At 41.9% G+C, this 19,540-nt stretch overlaps 1 protein-coding gene across 1 annotated transcript in view; it reads left to right on the top strand.

Moving 5' to 3' along the window:
- The window catches only part of PKDCC (protein kinase domain containing, cytoplasmic), a 77,465-nt gene extending 58,447 nt beyond the window's left edge, over positions 1-19,018 (top strand). Inside the window, exons 6-7 of the mRNA XM_085612818.1 lie at positions 12,280-12,453; positions 18,032-19,018. Of these exons, the coding sequence (XP_085468944.1) occupies positions 12,280-12,453; positions 18,032-18,117 (260 nt within the window). The 3' untranslated portion in view covers positions 18,118-19,018. The remainder of the gene's footprint in view (positions 1-12,279; positions 12,454-18,031) is intronic.
- Positions 19,019-19,540: the final 522 nt, after the last annotated feature.

Genomic DNA, 19,540 nt, shown 5'->3' with positions numbered 1-19,540 from the left:
GCTGATAGGGCCGTGCAATAAACACCTTCCTGGTGGCCAGGGGATATTCCCATTACCTGCAATGCTTGGAAATGGCAGATGTGTGGAATAATGCACGATATAAAGAAAAGTATCGTTTAGTAAAAATCATTTATGCAATTAGCAATTCGCTTTACCCAATGGTCTTCATCTTGTCTACTTTTTGCTTTTTAGTAAAACATTCACTTTCATCTTCCCTCCACCGCAATAGTTCATCTATACGTGTCCTTTATGGGTTTGACTTGATAGCACAGCTGTCTTGCAAGATATATTGTTACAAATTCTTTAAAATATAAATGGAGTGGTGTCTGTCTCCAACCAGAGAAGTTATACTGTCTCACTTCATACTATTGCATATTTGGTGTATCATTCTACCTATCAAAAAGGGCTTCTTTTGGGATGCACGTGGGACTATATTACATTTGAAGGTGCACTTAATCCTCACGCTATATGTCCCATTCAATTCTTTATCTCCTACGTGCATTCTATACAGGAAGAAATCCATTTTGCTACTTTTTCCTAGCGCTGATAAAGCTGACAGGGCGGGCTATAATGTAAAAAACAGTATTTTTGCATGCAATATATGTAAACAGCATTGTATGCATTGGCACATAGAAGCCAGACCTGTGTTTTTTGCCAATGCTTGTTGCTGTATATGCTGGGTTCCTGTGCTGCTATAACCACACTACTGGCTGACTTTTATGCCGCATATTTGTGTAAATCCAGAAACGAGTATTCCAAAATGTAAGTTGATATACTTATCCCTGCAATATCATGAACTGGCACCGATCATTGATCAGTTGCTTCTTATTTCCATTTATACCTGCACTTCTTTGGCAAAAAAGCTGTATTTCCTCCACCAAGATTGCCGTTGCTTACCAATTTACCCACCTACCCTTGCTCTTCAAAAACCACGAAAAACATTTCTTTCCTCTCTAGGTACTCAGAGTATCAGTCAATCAGTAAATTTGTAGAGCGCTACTTGTCACCCGTGAGGGTATCCAGGCGCTAGTAGGGTCTACCTCATTAGCTGAATAGCCAGGTCTTCAGGAACTAGACTAGTGTGTGTGGTATTATGGTATAGTTACTTATGTAACATACATTCTGCCACTGGTATAGCATTGCAGCGTCACCCGGTTTGGTAGCTACTCTTCTGGATTTTTCTTGATTCCTCGTAGACTGGTGTCTGTGACATTGTGATAAGTAGAAGGCAGTTTAAGGATTTTTGGTATTGAAAATGTCATAATTATTTCCTTACAAATACATTTGCATCACAATGTTTTGGGGAAGGATGCATCACTCTTGTTTTCATGTAAATTCCACTGCCCCTTATCTTCTACCATATACCACAGAGAACTTTATCCATAGAGAAGTATATGTGTTTTGATAGACTATAACCTTACAAATAAACATAATTGCCTTTCTAAGTTTATTGCTTCAATTAGAATTACCACTTTATTCAGAATTCAGGTCTGTCTAGGAGGGCTGGGGGGCTGTTTTGTAAATCTAGGCCCCGGTCATACATTTTCTTCAGAGCCTTTGCTCAGTGGCGGCCCTCGGGGGATGAACCAGTCAGTGCTGAATGGTTGTGAAGTCCCAGGTACCTACACAGTAACATTGCACTGAAATACACAAGAGTTATGTTGCTGCGCCAGATCATAGGCCAAAGGAGAAGAAAGAGAGTATATTTAAAAATGTCTAAGACTGAGTGTGAGAAAAACAGATCTTTCTCTAAAAATTATAGATCAGAATTCAAAGCCTTTCCCTGTGTTTAATGAGTGATGACTTTCGAATTTCAATATCTTCTTTGAAGGATGAAGTTCCCCTTTAAGAGAAATGTTCAGACTGGAGTATAAACACTTTAACCCTCTTGGCATTTATAAAACTGAATTAATACAAGGTCTGAGCAAGCAGATTTTTTCAAGGGTTACAAACAAAATCCTTTTATAACATATCCAGTTAATCAAAAACAAGTTTTTTCATGCACATTATCATAAAATAATTGATGAAAAGCCATTACCATTCCTAAGGAGTGCGTCTATGAGGTGACAAGGATGTAATTAGCTGAGAATCAAAGCGACCAGTGCTTTGACTGAGAGAATAAAGGGTATCATTAAAAAATGTAATCCTCCGAGCATAAAGTAGCTGTTCAGAAGCAGTTTTCAACACTGAGAGGCTCGGCTGTTCGTCTGATGGGAATATCGCTTACAGTGTTATTATACTCTTTAAACTAAGGCACATCATCCGGTGTACACCAAATTTGCTTTTGTCTGAGATAGCTGGCTTACTTAATGAAACAATAAATACTCCCACTAAATGGTATGTGAAAGGTACACTTTGTTACATTGCTGCTTCTGGAAGCTGAGAATTTGAGCTTGAAATATTCAAATGCCTACACTTTGTGAACATCATTTTGTAGCATGAATTTGCCTTTCTGCAGAAATGTGCAATACATTTCTTCCAAGCATTTGTTTTCTGGTTAATTTAAAGTAGCAATGCACGCCAATCAGAATGTGCCAGATTACATCAGGCTGTTTGGTTGGAAGGATTGAGCCAGGTTAACTGACCTCCACACTTATATTCCACCAGGTCTCTACTAAGTGCCCAGTAACAATCAGGGAATGGTCCCCACTTGCCTTTTTCGGTCATTCATAATGGTTGTATGACACTATTTCAAGGTGCAAATATTGACATTCAAAAATATCTCATCCACAATATCGACTACCACTGTCTTGTTAAGATAAGTATATTAGGAAAGTAAAGATTTACTAATCCCAACAGGAGTTCACTCGTTATCATGCATAGGTCCCTCCTTAAGTGTAGAACTGACGCATACACTTCTCTAGAAATACTGAACTAGAAGGTCACTTTGTTTTTATGTACACAAATGCTTCCGGGGGCATGCTATCCTGTACAAACATCCGCCCAACAAGTGTTTAGTCGATTAAATATTTAACTCTTTTCAAAATTCAGTGTTAAGATCAGAATAGCTGAGAAATATTTATATCCAACAAGATCCTTTATAGCCTTCATAAAATTGTGTTTCCATACCTTGAAGGTTTGTCCAGTACAGAATGCAAACCAGCCCTGGCTGTTGAGTCGGACCACCCGCAGGGGTAGGGGGGGAGGTTTTGTTACAGGGGGCTGATATTGCAGCTATGCTGCAAAACCACCCCTCGTAACAAAAATGGCCCCCTAGGGGTCCAAAACCGGCCCCCACCCTGACGGCCTGCCTGGTAAACACCCGGTGCCTACTCCGGCGAGTCCGGCTCTGGTCCTGTACCTCTGTGGGTGAAGTCTTGTGATATCAGTCCATCATAATATACTCTAAGCAAATTCTTAACCGAGAGTCTCGTCTAGTAGAGACCCCCAAAAAAGTGATGGTGTGATTGCCACCTTAGTTTTTTACATTGTACTTCTATGTACTGTGGGGCCAAGCGGGAATGGTAGACACAAATTGAACTCCTTTTCTAGCTCTATGTGTGAAAGTCTACTCACTCACAGCCATGTGCTTTTCTGTTGATGTGAATCCTTTATAATATATTATCAAAGGCTGTAGAGAGAAGCAAATTATTGGGCCTTTTGGTAATTGGGGTTACTCTTTCCTGGTATATAGGACTGTAGAGTCTATTGAACTTGAGTAGCAGAGCTCTTTACTGCAATCTCACCCTTTAAAAATACAGCCAGGCATGCCGGTACGGGTAAGAGCGGTGGGGCAGGTGCGGGGTGGGGCAGGGGGTAAGTCGACAGATGACGGGATAGGGAAAATTAAATAAAAAAAGAAATAAAACCGCTTACCTCGCGTCCGCTGCATCGTTGATGCGGCGAGCGCAAGGTAAGTGTTTTTTTTTAAAACTTTATTTACCCTATCCCGTCATCTGTATACTTCCCACGGCCCTACTGCTCTTACCTGTACTGGCCGCGCCTGGATACAGCGCTAACAAGGCGTGTAAGTATTTTATTGCACTTTTAGTAATTTTAGCATTTTTGATTGTGTCAAACTTTTTTATTCATGGTTGTGCATTTTAGTGTGTTTTTATATAACTGCTGCATGGTGTTTGCGATTAAAAAAAAAAAGTACAAAGTTTGCTACCCCGTGAATCGTGAAGCCCCGAAAAAAGACAACAAGCAGAGGTCCCCTGGCTATTAATGAGCGCTAACAGCGCTGCCGTGAAATGGCGGCTTGAAGCCACGCCCTCTCCTCATTGTAACCCTTGGAGTGAAGACAGGAAGGGGTAATGTGATTACATGTGCACAGCATCGACGGGTCTGGCTCACTGAGCCGTGACGCAATGGCAGGTGATAACTGGAAACGAAGCCCGGGCAGCCTTCCAAGAGGGAGATAGCTGCCACTGGTGGTAAAGCATGCAATCCGGGCTGCGGGGACTGAGATAACTGGTCGTTAGGACTGATTAGAATCAGAGTTAGGCGGGCTCTACCCCGCAGCACCGCCGCTCTCCCCGCCTGCTTTTCAGACACCGGGTTATTCGGAGGACGCGCTCCATCATATCTGGTCTACATTTGTACATCGCATCAACTTGGCTGCCTCGCTTTGGATTTTTTTTATTGCTGTCATTTTACTAGACCGTTTGTTTCTGCAGCTGTGTGTTTCTGTACAGGATATTTTGGGCAACACGAAAATAAGTTAGTAATTTCAGTTCAGAGTAATACATTGTTTATTTTTAGTTTATACATTCCATAAACCACAGTGGACCCATTTTACAGTTTACAAAGGAATATAACAAAAATGAAAGTAGCATTTCGGATCAAAATCAACTAATCTTATTTTCGTGAAAGTAATATGCAGAAAGTTAGTCCGTTTTCAGAAAACACTACTATATTTTGAAGAGGGTGAAACATCTAGAATATTTTCAGCATTTCTCTGTTGTCGATTGTTTATAGATGCATACAATATATTGGGCTTGTCCAATCCAGAACGTTCTGTGTTTGCCACAGTCTCCTGCCGAGTATTACACACCCCTAGCAAAAGCACGATTCTTGCTCATTTACAATTATTTTGTTCAACAGAATGAGCCTGTGCTCGGTTTACTTTTCTCCCCCTTGATTTGGGAGGTAATGTTTTAATAAACATGAGAATGCGTGTCTAAAAGATACTTTGAAAAGCTTTAGACATTCATATATGTTTTATTTCTTATGCTTCTTCACATATTATGCATTAACTGACACGTGTCCCTCATCTACTTAGGTTAATGAAGAGTAAAAGTAGTAGATGAGACTACACATGCATTCATTTTGCAAAGGAAAGTATCAATGGTTTTTATATGGCAATGTTAACTGTGTAGTCATTTATAGCAAATTAGCATCTTTCTTTTACATATTAACTAATTTTCTTACATACCCTGAATCAGTTCAGTTCAGTTTAAATAACTTTATTGCGGCCACCAGGGCGATGACAGTACAAACAGATAAAAGCATAAAATAAATAAATAAAAAATGCACGATGGAAAAGACCAAAGGAACCAGTTCATAAAAACATTGTTGCATGCCAAGGACTAAAATTGTCAGCAGTCTAAAAAGCTAGCAATACATTGATTTTACAAGGAGCGAGTGTACATAAGTGATACAGAAAAAAAATGCGGTACATATTAGGTGGTACAAACAACATCAAGCGACTACGGGGGGTGAGGGGGGAAGAGCCTTCCTTCTAAGTGGGCACATGGCACCCAAGAATTTGGAAACAAAAATGGCAAAAACTTGTAGACTGTCCACCCTAAGAATACGGAGGGCAACGGAGTGACTGCTCACACCCAGCAGCCTACATATAGGAGCTAACCATGTACTTCAGGGAGAGGAATAAGCTGGACACACAAAGAAAACATGCGGAACATTCTCCTCTGGGGAGTTGCAAGCCGGATACCCAGCAGCTCTCCCACTCGCCTGGTTGGAAGTGAACCATTTCATTGGTAGGGTGCCTACTCAAAACTGAAAATATAAGTTTTTGTCCAAAGTGACAAACACCTGATCCCAGAAGGGCTCAAACCCGAGAATCCGCTTGAAGTCGATAATGTCATTAGTTAACTTAGAGCAAGTGGCTTATCGGGATTCATTGGCCTTTGAAATTGGCCAGTAGTGCTGTTTCATAGAGTCCTTTGACAGGTACTTAGAAGAATCCGGATGGTCCCACAACTCGAGCAACCCAAGAGAGTGAAATGCCTCCTTAATACTGGAGAGCCAGGAGACCTTGCTAAAACGGTCAGCTTTCATAAATGGCAGAGCCCTTTGGACTCATAGATTTTGAGTGCTGGTGTAATGGGTTTGGTATATGAAGTAAAATATTCCTTTATGATGCACCCAAAATCTGCTTACGTTTTGTGGCTGCCTTGTTAATATGTACAATGTTAAATAGCTAAAACAATGTGGGTGCCAATACGCCTTTAAGAACTGGTACCCTATCAGTCAACTGGCCCTGTTTCCTCCACCTGATGCGGGCATAGTTGTCCTCATGTAGACAAACTACTAGCGATAAAATATGTGGTGGTATTTCCAGGTCAGTAAGGCCTTTCCACAGGCCAGGCTGGGTCACTAAGTCAAAAGCTGATTTTAAGTCAACAAACCATATCATTTCCCTACTATCAAACCTTACTTATGTAGCGGTCAGGAGAAGGTGTTTAGCCCAGTTAAAATCACAACCACACAAATCCATAATGGTGCACAAAACATGAAACACATGATCATGTGGGAGAATTGCCACACAGCCAGAGGACTTAGCACTAAAATATCTATTGAGTAACATCAATGAAAAGTTGAAAACAGTTAAAATACTCTGAAGAAGAAAAAAGGTAAGCTTAGGACAGGGTCTAACGGGTGATATTCTTTGGATATTTATTTTGAGCGTTTGCAGTCTCTCTGATGATGGAATGTCAGGAGGTATAGTTTGAATTATTCATTTGAACCCTGAATGTGATGGTTTGCCTGTGAGTTTTTTTGCTTGCATTGTATATTATTGTTTCCAGCTCGGACTGGAGCACATGTTTGAATTGTGATAGAAACGATAGCTGCTATAGTGCTCCGGTGTCTTACACTGGCAGGTTTTTCAGAAGTAGATCTTAAGGTCTGTAGAAACTGGCACAGTTCTTACACTTCTCACCAGGCCAAAGGCAACCCACGCTGTCGCATAATGCATTGCACATCTTCGCAGCAGCTGGCTTTTCATGCAGACTGTAGAATGGTGAGTCGCTTGAATGTGAAGTGAAGCACAATTGCCCATATCACAAAAAGTTAAGAAAATCCACACTCCTACATTCACTCATAAAAACTGGTGCAGATCTGCTACATTGTGAAATTCACAAAACTAGCCAGCAGGATTTCCTGTAAACTACACCTGTCACAGATTTCCTGGTGTTTTATTGACAGAGTCATGTGGAATCTTTGGACTTTGCTATTTCCAGTGTGGGGAATTGTACATAGTGTACAAGGCACCACTGGGGAAAGGCAGCCCACTTTGCAATGGTTCACTTGTTTCTTTTCCGTCTTGGAGATAGAGAAATCCCTAACCCTAGAGCACAACTAAGTTTGGGGCTATTCTCCTTCACGTCCCACCCTGGAAGGGTAGTGGTGTTTAGACATAGTATCGGAAACAGAAATATCGTGGGAAAAAATATTGCGTCAAGAATATCGAGGGCAAAGATATTGTGAAGGTCAGTTTCTATATGTAAGCCAAGTTTTACTATATATAACTCCACATATATGTACCTTGACGCATAGGCAGCTCCTTGAGGGAGTGCTGCGGGATGGGGGAGGGGCAGGGTGTGGGGTAGTCAACTCCGGCATACGGCCGAACGGAGTTGAGTAAATAAATAGATATATAAAACGAATTACATTGTGTACTGCATCGCCAATTTGGCGTTGCAGCACGCGCAATGTAATTCATTTTATTTATTGACTTAATTCCGTTCGGCCGTATACCAGAGTTTACTACCTCCCACCCTGCCCCTCCCCCGCCCCGCAGCACTCGCTCGAGGAGCCGCCGCTGCCGTGACAATGTATATATCTTGAAGGTACGCAGATGTAGAGTTAAGAATAGTAAATCTATACTTACCTCTTTGTACTTACCTTCTCAGTATTTTGGATCTCGATATTTTTGACGCAATTAATTGCCCACACGATATTTTAGTTTCATACATTCTGTCAGCGATCCAGGGTACTTTCCCCAGTTCTTTGCTGGAAGAAATCTCCAACCCTTGCCGGGGGGGGGGGGGGGGGATTAGGGGGAAATGCTTGGAGCGGAGTTTGTGAATGTCCACAAACAGAGAATCTTGTGGGCATTCACTAACTCTTAAGAACAGCCCTGCGTTGATCCGTCCACTACCCACCCCTGGTGCGAGTTTTACCAATGCTTAATTTTTCTCAGTAGTGACTACAGGCAGCAGCAGGAATTGCATTTACTCTAGATGCCATTCTGTGCAGCAATTTAAGATCATATAATGATGTTTATAGATTAAAATAACTTTCTTGATTGGACCCCAAATATTTTGCTGCCTTTGAAGTGAATGGCAAGTATTTGCTGGTTTTGAACAACGTTAGTTCAGAAGTCGAGCAATGACCTTTTCAGTTGTGCTTTACTGCTGTGAGCTTTCAAATGCCACACACTATTTATGTTTAAGCAGGCTGACACTGATGGCGTGACAGAGCACCGTGTTCCACTGAAGCGTTTGAAGTATTCAGCTATTTAAAGTTCAGTTGTGTGTACAAGAGGTTACACCGAAAAACATGTTCAAAAGGGCAGACGGCTTAATATAGCCATAAAAAGCGTAAATGTCGTGCAGACACTGAATATCGAGAGAGAGGTTTATAGAGAAAGAGAGGATGGAGAAAGAGAAGAAAGCAAGGAAGAGAAAAAAAGAGCGAGACAGCAAAAATGGAAACGAGTGTATGAGGAAGTAAAAGTGATGAGGGGAACCTGAAAGATCATTGGAGAGAAAATGAGAGTGTGAAAGCAAGACAGGACAAGAGTTTAAGTACGCAGGCGGTTAAGAGCAGGTGGGGAAGAGGAGCTCCAAACAAAGAGAGAAGGCTAAAGAAGCAGTAACTGAGAAGTGATAAAGGGGCCCAGAGACAGACCAAGAGTTGGAGCAGCAGGAGCGAGTGGGAAAGAGGAAGGGCTAAGAGCAAAAGACAGAGCACGAGTGTGTGGGTTAGAGAGTGAGAATGTGCGGGTGAGAGAGCGAGAGTGTGTAAGTGAGGAAGAAAAACAGGAGAAACAATCAAAGGTCACACGCATAATGGAAAGAATTGGAATCAGACAGAGCGCATGAGCTGCTGAGACAGACTCCATCCACACGTTTGCCGTTGAGGAGTTTGCCTATGAACAAATGCTTCAGAGGAGGAAGTGGATTCAGCTGCGATTCTGCACATCACCTGTGATTTTGCACTCAGATCTGAGCAGATGTGAGACCCGGGGTCAGTAGTGCCTCCACTCTTAGACCCTGGTTATAAAGTTGGGATACCCGAAGATGCAGTCAATTCTTCTTATTTTGTGTTTTCCTCTGGAAAGGGAGGAGGGCCATGTGGAATTGAAATGATACCTCCTGCCATGAGAAATATCTGGAGGGGTCCAGTATTTACCTAACTACTCACAGTTCGAACCCAAACTCCTGTTTGCACAGAGACCAAAATGTACCCCACACCTCGTAGTCAGGCCTTCGTGGAGTTTATTTGAATGCATTACATACTTGGACGATATCCCCACCGAAAAATAATAAAACCTGATGTGTTACTGCAAAACACAAATATGGCTAGCTAAAGTTAGAAACAAAAAAGACTAAGAAATATATGTCTAGTGGGCTGTCACAGTTTTAATGAAACATGTTTAGTTATATCTGTGTATTATATGATGGGCAAATGTTGAAAACTTGTCCAGACATATCAAGAATGGCATGAAATCTTTCAACAGTTTTGGCAACAAGCAAACTGTAGTAGACAGGGGTTTTAAAGTCGAATTACTTGTATTTTATGATAAACATGTATAGATGTTCATCACATTTGAAATGGAGGGTGCGGTTGTGTGCGTTACCTCTGCTGCCACCCAAGTTTGATATCATTTCAACCAGCGACCAAATTGAGAAGAGAACCCGTTTCATGAAGAGGAGACGCCTGGGCATTCTCAAATATTAGCAGTTTTCACGAGGCTGCTTCCCAAATCCACTGCTCTCCTTGTGAAATATATGTTCTCAAGTTACTCCTGAGACCCCTGATCCCTCTGTCTTATATTGTAACCTCTAGCTGTAGAGAACTGTCTATTTACAGAGCTTTACTCTTCACATGGCACTGATTGCATTTATTAACATGTATATCTATTCCAGTTCTGTTATCCCTTTTTCCCTCTGGTATACGCATGAGTACAATTCTCGTGTCTGTCTTCATTTCTGTCAAGATGGATTTGTGACTTAACGCTCGCTACTGACAACTGCAGTGATCTGAAGGCCACTAGTTCGAATCTGTTCTGTTTAAAGGCAGATTCGTCCTTCCATCTTTCCGAGTTAGCATGCAAAAGGATAGTGGAAGAGAAAGAGAGTAACACATAGAGGCGAAAAGAGACAGTGACTGGGAGAGAGAGAGAAGGGGGAGATAAAGAGCACGAGAGAGTGAGAAACTTAGACATATGTCAAGAGAGACATATGTCAAGAGAGACTGAGAGGCCAGAAAGAGTGCAAGAACGTTAAAAGAGAATGCTGGTGACAAAGGTATAGAGACAGATAAGAAGAGAGACGGACAGAGGCCATGTGATACTGAGAGAGAAAGAAAAAGAAAGTTTAGAGAGGGAACACACCGCGAAAAGGAGAAACAGAGTGAAAGGAAAATAGGTTAATAAGAGACCGTGAGATTGAAAGACACACAGAGAAAGCAAGCGAGAGGGCTAAAGATAAAAAAAAGAAAACATATGGAGCCAGAGAGTTGGATTATTTAAAAGGACTGGAAGAAAAGGAGTGAATGAACAAGGTTGGTGAAAAGAGACCGATTTATCATGAGAGGTGGCATGGAGTTTCAAGACGGAGCAGGTGGCAGAGACAGAGAGAGAGGTAAAGAGAGAAAGAGATAGACAGATGCAAAGAGAACATAAAAGCACAGTGGCAGCCGGCTAAAGAAAGAGAAAAAAAGATAGGTATTATGAGACAAGAGATAGAGTAAGGCCTTGTGAGGCAGAGATTAAGCGACAGGTTAAGAGAGACAGATAATGGCAGAGAAAGAGAGAGGCTGGATATTGAAAGAGAAATAGAGTAGAGACAACCTGGGTGCATAAGAAAGCAAGTGTGAAAAAGAGTCAGGGATTGAGAAAATAATAGAGAAAAGACCAAGCAAATAAAAAGTAAAAAAAGCAACACAATCCGGTAGAGAAAGAGCGTGAGAAGGAGTGTGAGAGAGAAGAAAAGAGAGAGCCTGCGAGGCAGTCAGTTTTACCCAACAGGCCGTAGTACCCTGAAACGTTTCTAGGGGGGAGCAGACTGGGGCGCCTCGTGTGTTCAGCTCCCAGGGGCCCTCGCACGCAACCTGCCCCTCCCCAGCCCCCGCGTGTTCATCTGACCAGAGGGAAGCGGGCTTTGCCTCATTAGAAAGTTGTTTTTTCATTCATGCTTGGTTGGCGCGGGGACAGCGTGGCGTGCTCGTGGAGCAGGGGCGAGCCTGGAACACTTGATCTCATCACGTCTCGCGCTGACGGTGCTGCTCACGTTGTACACAGGGCATCTCGGCCGTTCATTAGATGCTGTTGATTTAATGCCACATTCCAGCAGGGCAGGGAGGGAGGGAAACAACATTAATGTAGGCAAAAGGCCGCACAGAACGGCTCTATGTTCGAGGAAGCATAAGGCGAACAAAGCGGAATCGAAAAATCTGACGACACGAATCAGATGAACATTAATATCAGTATAATTATTAGCTTTATTCGTATTCATAATATTTAATAACAGTAATAACAACAATGATAATCATACTATTAATAATAATATTCCACGAATTGTACAGCACTCCAGATGTGGCACCTTCAAAACCGTACTTAATTGAAACTTTAGGTGGTGGACATGTGGGATTGTAAGAAAAATACAGGAACCCTCCATCACAAAGACATAACGTTGTTGCAGATATATAAAACCTCCAAGAGGGATGTAATAGGTAGAATAAAATAGCCAGAATACTATCTGCTGTATTCCACCACCATCCACCATATATATTGATGTTCAGGATTCTCTGCTTTAAGCTGACAATTATCCTTTGATGCTAAGATGTCACTGTCCTCCATTCCAGAGTACAGACGAATGCCGGAAGCTTCTATTTCTGACGAGGATTACAAATGTTGGCCTTCTTACCACCACAAAGGTTGTCTTCTGTCGGTGTTTGATGTTGCGGAAGCCATCGAGGTCTGTGAGAATCACTCCCAGTGCAGCGCCTTTGTGTGGACCAATCAGACGACATGGACAGGTAATTACCCTGGCAGCGAAGGCGCGCGAGGAGTGCTTGAATAGCACAGCGCTGTGCCCCTTACAGCAGTGAAACATTACTGAATGCCCTCTTTCAAATTAATGAGCAACGGGCACTGCAAGCAGCTGCTTAAGGCAGCTCAGATGTGTACTGGAGGAAAAGAGAGGTTTTTTTCTGAATAAGGCTTTGAGATCAAAGTAAGAGAGGACATTTCAAAATAGGGCAGAGAAAGAAAATTTGATGTAATATCTAAATTGCTGCAGCAGGAGCAAGGCTGGTGAAAGCAAAGTGGACCTGTTGAAAGGATCTAAGAATGTACTTCATGTTGTTATCTATATAGGCAGTGGCATAACAAAATGATGGGTCACCCCTGCGGAATGTAAAGAGGGGCCCCTGACTCTCCCATATCTCACAGATATTCTTTGGCCTTGTGGGAGAAGGGGCACCCCCTGAAGGATTGTCTGGGCCCGAAGGGTTAGGAGTTCCCTCCCCCCACCCACGCACGCGCTGATGGGGCTGCAGAGGCCTGTATTACGTCCCTGTATACGCTGCTTTCCCTGGTATCGGAATAGGACCTGTTGCTTCTTTTTGATTTTAATTAATGGCATCTTTTTTTAGGTCTTGTGCTCTTTTTAGTTTCATTGAGGTGATGGCTCCTTCATTAGGCAGGCCTTGTTGACATTTGCAGTTTCCTGTATATGTAAATTCAGATAATTTGTCATATTTATAAACAGACAAACTATGGGGAAAAACTGCCACTTGGTTTTATTGCACTTTGTAATTTATCTTTGGGTTATTATATATCTCTGCATTTTAATTGAAGCACAAAACTAAGCATTATTGCCCAGTGCTCAGAATATTAGCAGTAATTGCTGCTCTCTGCTCAGCCAATAAACTGATGCCAATTGCCTGTCATTTAACCATGAGCCTGAGCCTGAAGGCTAGTATGGTTTTAATAAGTGGAAAAAGAAATAACAGCTGTAGGAGCCCATTGTAAGAGGGCCCATAGTAACACCCCCCCAATCTCATACAACCCAGACAAAAACACATGGCCACTACCCCTGACTCCCTGCTTCATACTCTCACTGTACACATAGTTCAAGCAGTCAGTAGTAGTTAATGCCTAAATTCTAAGCATTCTCGTTGTTTCAGCCTGTGGCAATAATTCCATACAGTTTGTTTATTGAATTTTGGCAGGCTCTGTCAACACCCCAAGGTAATCAAGTTAGGTTACATGTTCATGCGATGGTGGAGAGCATGTTGAGCATCCCAACAATCTCTCCATTAGCTGCACAGTGGAACTGCACTTCATGTCACCGCAGATCCAAATGGTCAAAGTCTGACCGTTAACATTCCTCTAAAATGTTAGCATTGGTTGACGGGTTCCCAGATTGCATTATTCAGATCGTATTTATGACAGGCTTGTTTCAAGCCAGCAAGAGGCACAAATGTGTAAATCAGACCTGAAATTTCAAGAGTAGGTTCACACGTTATGCAACAGCATAGCAACACTTCTCATGGAAAACGCTTTGTGTATTGGACCAACCTAAGTGTGCCAGATGATGGTACAACTGTGCTAAGCAATTCCTTCCATTATTACCACTTCAATTTCTTAATTTACTGCTCCTTTCTCTGCGGTAAATTAGAATTTCAGAAACTCATACGTTTTCAGGTGTGTGCACTCCTTCATTGTTCTGCTTTATGCAAAAGAGTTCCTAGCATGCTTCCTATCCGCGGACAATGTTTGTTGCTCAATTTATGTTAATCAGATAAAACACGACACCAATCTAAAGAAGGGCGTGAAGAGAACAGAGTATTAAATCTCATGGTATTTCGATGTAGTCAATGGATCCACAAAATATGAACTGAAGGTCCTTTTACATTCAGAACAGCTAGAAGTCCTATGTGTAGTTCACTGACTTTCCATATGTTCCTGTATCTGCACACTTGCATTGTTTTCACCAGATAGTGGTAGTTTTCCCTTCTGAGCTAGTTGGTGTTGAAAGTGGATGTTCTGTTTTCTGGGCTGTTAGTGGTACAACTGTTTTCCTTGTGACTTTGAAACTAGATGGATTTAGGCAGACTTTTTTCCTCCTGACACAGCTTAAAGGGGAAAACAACTATTTTAAAGTAAAAGCCCACATGCAGAAAACTGTTAAATATGGATATTATTCCGTTGTATTCACAAGAGAAAAACTTCCCAAATTTGCATGTCCCTAATAAAATGCTGGTACTAAGAAGTCAATATGTCAAGCACGTAATTTTACAAAGAAGCCAAATATGAATGTTGAGATAGACATGACTTCAGGTTAACTTTGTGAATAATTTATTCCTGCAAACACACAAAATATTCAGACCTTTACAGATCTGTCAAAAGTTCAGTATCTGTCAAAAGTTAAGTATCCTTTTTCTCCTACATCTTATGAGCACTGCACCATATATTTTTTATTGGACACAAAAAACTATCTGCTAATTTGCTGCATAAGCACACCAGTGTGTTCTGCAATATTGTTCTGCCATTTCCAGGGCCTGCTAAATGCTCCAATAACTTATAAATTGCTAAGATGACAGACACATAGACAGCACATTCTGGAGCCGGAACTAGTGCCTATGTTGAAGAACACATCTTTCAGTAGTTAGGTTTTTATGGTGTGTGTAGGGGGAGGGTGGTTAACAGCTACAGGAGCGATCGCATATGTTCAGTGATTTCCTGGTGTCCTTCACGGTGTTTGCTGTAGTGATTATGCATAGATCCCACCCAGCTGTTAGCGGAAGTATGTAGGAGACCACTTCAACGGCTAGAATCAGGCAGTAGTATCTAGACACCAGCAAACACCAGCATATGACACCGTACTGAAAGATTGTCTCAAATTAACCCTGACGTGTGGATGGATTGATGGAGTAATTGAAATCCCAAAGGAAGTGCCCCTGAGTCCTGTAACTAACACTGCTTCATTGCAAGGCTGGAATTGTCTTTAATTTTGGAGCACCAAAGGTTTTTTTAAACAAGCTCTTTTCAAAGGTCCTATTTACTTCACTTTATCTTACATGCCATCTGCTGTTAGCTATTTTAGTGTATTCAAACTTTACAGTAAGCCATACTGTTGCATGGGGGCCAAACATGTAAAGCTTCATAGTAACTGAAGGGACATTGGTGCATTCTCCACAAGTCACTGAACATGAGCAGCCCAGTTCTCAAAAGTTGGGAGAAAAAGCTTAAACATTGCCCTTGCAGGATTAATCTTGGGGCAAATGTATTACTTGCATGGCATTCCCCATGGTGCTCTTGGAAAGCAGTGAAGGCTCAGCTTTCCTATGGTACTCACATGCTTACAGTATACTCACGTAGAACATTTACCAGGTGAAACGAACTCACATTTGCACACATACATTTTTGCTGGTATCTTCCTCAGAAAAATGTTTCCCTCATGGAGAACCCCCTACCCAACAACTTATCGGTTTGTGGGTGCTCATCTACTTTCGCTCATAGGATCTCACACTAACAACCACCAACCTCATTGCGGCTTTATATTTGCAGTATTGTGAATTTTCCATATTCACATATCCAATTTGAGTATAAACCTGTCAATCATTAGTTTGTGAATTGGTTTTGGAATTTTGCAATAGTAAATGGATTTATTTGAATACCGAGTTAACATTACACTTGGAAATGCAATTTTGAATCGGGCCCAAGGAGGGCGTGCATACAATGAAGTCAGCACTCACCAAAGATTAACATTTCATTTATTGATTTGGACTACATTCTACAGTTTTATCTCTAAATGGTAGAAAAAGTCATTCCAATCTAGAGTGCCTTAATGCAGATATTCTTCCACTGCACTCTCTTCGTTTGAGTGCTATCTTTTATGTATTTGGTTGGAATAGTGTTGAATCTGTTTCAGTGCAACAGATGACAAATATAGCAAGCAATGCAGCCAGGAAAGCAAAGGGAGAAGTAGGCGTGGCAAAGTTATCTGGCTACAAAATGAATTGTTTCACATGCAGAACCTACGTTTAGTGAGTTTTTTTTCATTTTTTTTAAACAAAAAGTAACCCACATTTTGAAATTTGCAATGTTTGTAAAGTTTTGAACAGCAAATTAAGTTATTTTTAACCGAGTTGGAGAGCAGTGCCTCCCTGATCTTAGTGCACACCTTTAGTCCATGTCCTTTCTCACCCTAGTCTTTGCCCAGTCAATAGGGGGCCAGCTTAGCAATGTTTCATGCAACGCAGCACGTCACCTTGCTGTGCTGTGTGAAAGGAAGAGGGCAGATTGTGCCATATTTAACATTATATGGTGTATGAGGACGCACAATGTGCTGCCTTGGGCAAACGCACCATGGTGCAAGGGTGCCTGCATTGTACGCAGGATTCTTTTACTCTCCTGTGCAGAACAATCCTAAGAGGTATTTTACTCTTTCTAAGTGTCCTACAGGACATTTAGATTGAGGAAAAAACAAGAAGAAATAAGTATATTTCTTCTCTTTGCACCGCTGGTGGAAGGCTTACAAATCTGACGCATTCCCAGGTCTCCCAGTGTTGGTAAATCTGGGAGTGCACCAGAATACATGAGTAGATGCGTGGGAACACCTGTACTCACCCCATGTAACACCGCGCCATGCAGCAGCAAGCAAGGCAGTGACTTGCTCTGCCTTGAGTCACACCAGACATACCGAGCCACGCAGGGTGGCCTTGCATGGATAGGTAAATCTGAATCTTGGTTATGCATGGCCGTGCGCCACCTTGCATGGTGCAAGGGACGATTCAAAAAGTTGATTCATTTGGCCCTCGATATCTAATGAATTCTAATAACCCAGATGTACATTTTATGAGGTGACATAAACTTCTCAGTTAAGAACTGTGATAATACAGAACATAAAACAAAACCCTATCCTTTAAGAATGGCTCTACTATTTCTCACTAATTGTGCATTTCAGTCCCGAACCGACTGCAAACTGAACTGAAATCTTCTTACTCAGCAACACCCAACAAGCAAAGAGGATGAGTCAAGTGGCAAAACATTATCATGATATTTTCGGGCCTGTGGGCCATACTCTGGCATTCATTTCCTTCCATATGATGCTGTAAGCCCCCTCCTGTGGTGCATAATACAACAAGGACTTTCTTTTATCTTCTGTCCACCATGAAGTCATCTGTGCCACATTGACATAAACGCCTTGGCTTAGTGGTTCCCAACATCTAAATAAAGCTTTGGGGAGACCACAAACAAGGGAGGCAGATCAACGGGGGGTGTGGTTTACGCATTACAGTGCTCTCCTGAGGTAAATTCATTTTCACTGGTTCGGTTAAAATGGTGGCGTGAGAGCCCCACAAAGATGAGGGTGGAACAAAGTCTGACGATTATCGAAAAGAGCCTTGTTATGAAGTAAACACATTGTTACATGGATGGTTCCTGCACCACACAAGTGTTGACACCAAGGAGTTTGTTTCCCCGTCCCCACACTTCCATGATAGTGCTGTCAGAAGTATCCAGGAAGGGTATTGCTGTTCTTATGATGATCTCATGCAGCCAAGATGCCTTTTGCCTTTATTAACCTCTCTGCTTGGATATTTCCAGGTCGGCATCTTGTCTTCTTCAAGACGGGGTCCAGTCATCTGCTGAAGGATCCTGCAAAGATGGCGTATGTGAAAGTGACTGGCTGACGGTTCTCCGGATGCACAGGCTGCACCAGCCCAAATCTGTTTGCAAAACAGATGCAAAGTGCTGTGTCCAGCTGCGGATGGAGAGATAATTGCACTATGAATCATTCTCTGCCCCCTCGAGTGCTAACTACACGTTTGACAATGACTTCAACTACCAGGAGGAATGTGCAATAACGCCGCAATGGTGAAATGTGACATTTTGTTTGAAGAAACAAAGGATACACTGTGTTGTTTGTATGTCGGGTGCAACGCTGTAGGCGCGCGTGGCTGTCGTTTTGTGTGAAAAGATCAGACATGCTTGCAGGCAAAATTATTTAGTGATGTGGCTCATTCAACAAAATCAAATGTAAACATGGACTACCAAAGTGTGTACTTCCTGTGACCTGCAGCAACATCCGTTTTTATTTATAAACATGTGTCACCGATACCCTTTGGTTATGGCTTATGAATGTAGCATAACTAAATCCTATTTAAAATTTCCCAGCCAAGTTTAATTTATTAATCAATTTCTGAAAAATGCTTTTGTCGTTGCCAATATCATTTTGAAATGATCAACCTCTGCAAACTTGAACAAGAAAGATAGTTCGTAAGTTTCTTTTTTTTTTTTGCATTCAGATTCTTAGTTCTCCAGCTGCTGACAAGTTGTAGTAGGCAAACATTTTTATGTTGGCAAAGGAACAGGAGCCTTAATTACTGACAAAATGCAAGTGAGTGGCTATTTATAGGCATGGTGTGTCTAGAGGGCTTGCTTTCAGTGAAAGCAGTAAACTAATAAAAATGCTAAACGTGACCATTGTCATAATGTTTTGTACAGTCGTTTGTACATTCGGACTTTTTGTTACTTTGGTTATTTCTAAAATTATTTTTGTAAAAAAATAAATAAATGTTTCTGAAATGGCTTGACGCATGGCTGGTTCTTCTGGTCGCGGCTGCTTTCCCAGCTCCATTGTGTCTGCGCCAACAGGAGGCGATGACCTTTTCGTCGGAGACAAGAGGCTTTGGCGGTTCCTTTGTTTCGTTTCCAACTGCTCAGTTGTGTGATTACAGGCCCTGCGTGCTGTGCACCAGCTTTTCATAGCTAAAGGGGCAGGAATCCGTTGGTGACTTGCAGTGCATGTTGTGCAAAGTGCAGAATGAATTGCTTGGACGCTGTCACACCTACAACAAAGAATCATGCACAGTCGACTGTATTACTACATGGTGTTCTTCCACGGTTGTTCATGAGTGTCACTTTCCTTCACTTGGTGGTGCTTTTCTGGATGGTGGTGTTGATTTTGGAATTTAGCTGAGCAGCATTAGGTGATCTGCATGGGCAAAATGGAAGCCTGCAGGGGCCTTTCTACCTTTCCTACATGCTGGCAGCCATATTTACAACCAAAGGTTAAAATACACGTTTAAATTGCTTTAAAATAGTAGCATTAAC

Source organism: Triturus cristatus, chromosome 6, assembly GCF_964204655.1.
Source record: "Triturus cristatus chromosome 6, aTriCri1.1, whole genome shotgun sequence".
Classification (NCBI taxonomy): domain Eukaryota; kingdom Metazoa; phylum Chordata; class Amphibia; order Caudata; family Salamandridae; genus Triturus; species Triturus cristatus.
This window is presented reverse-complemented; position numbering and strand designations above follow the sequence as displayed.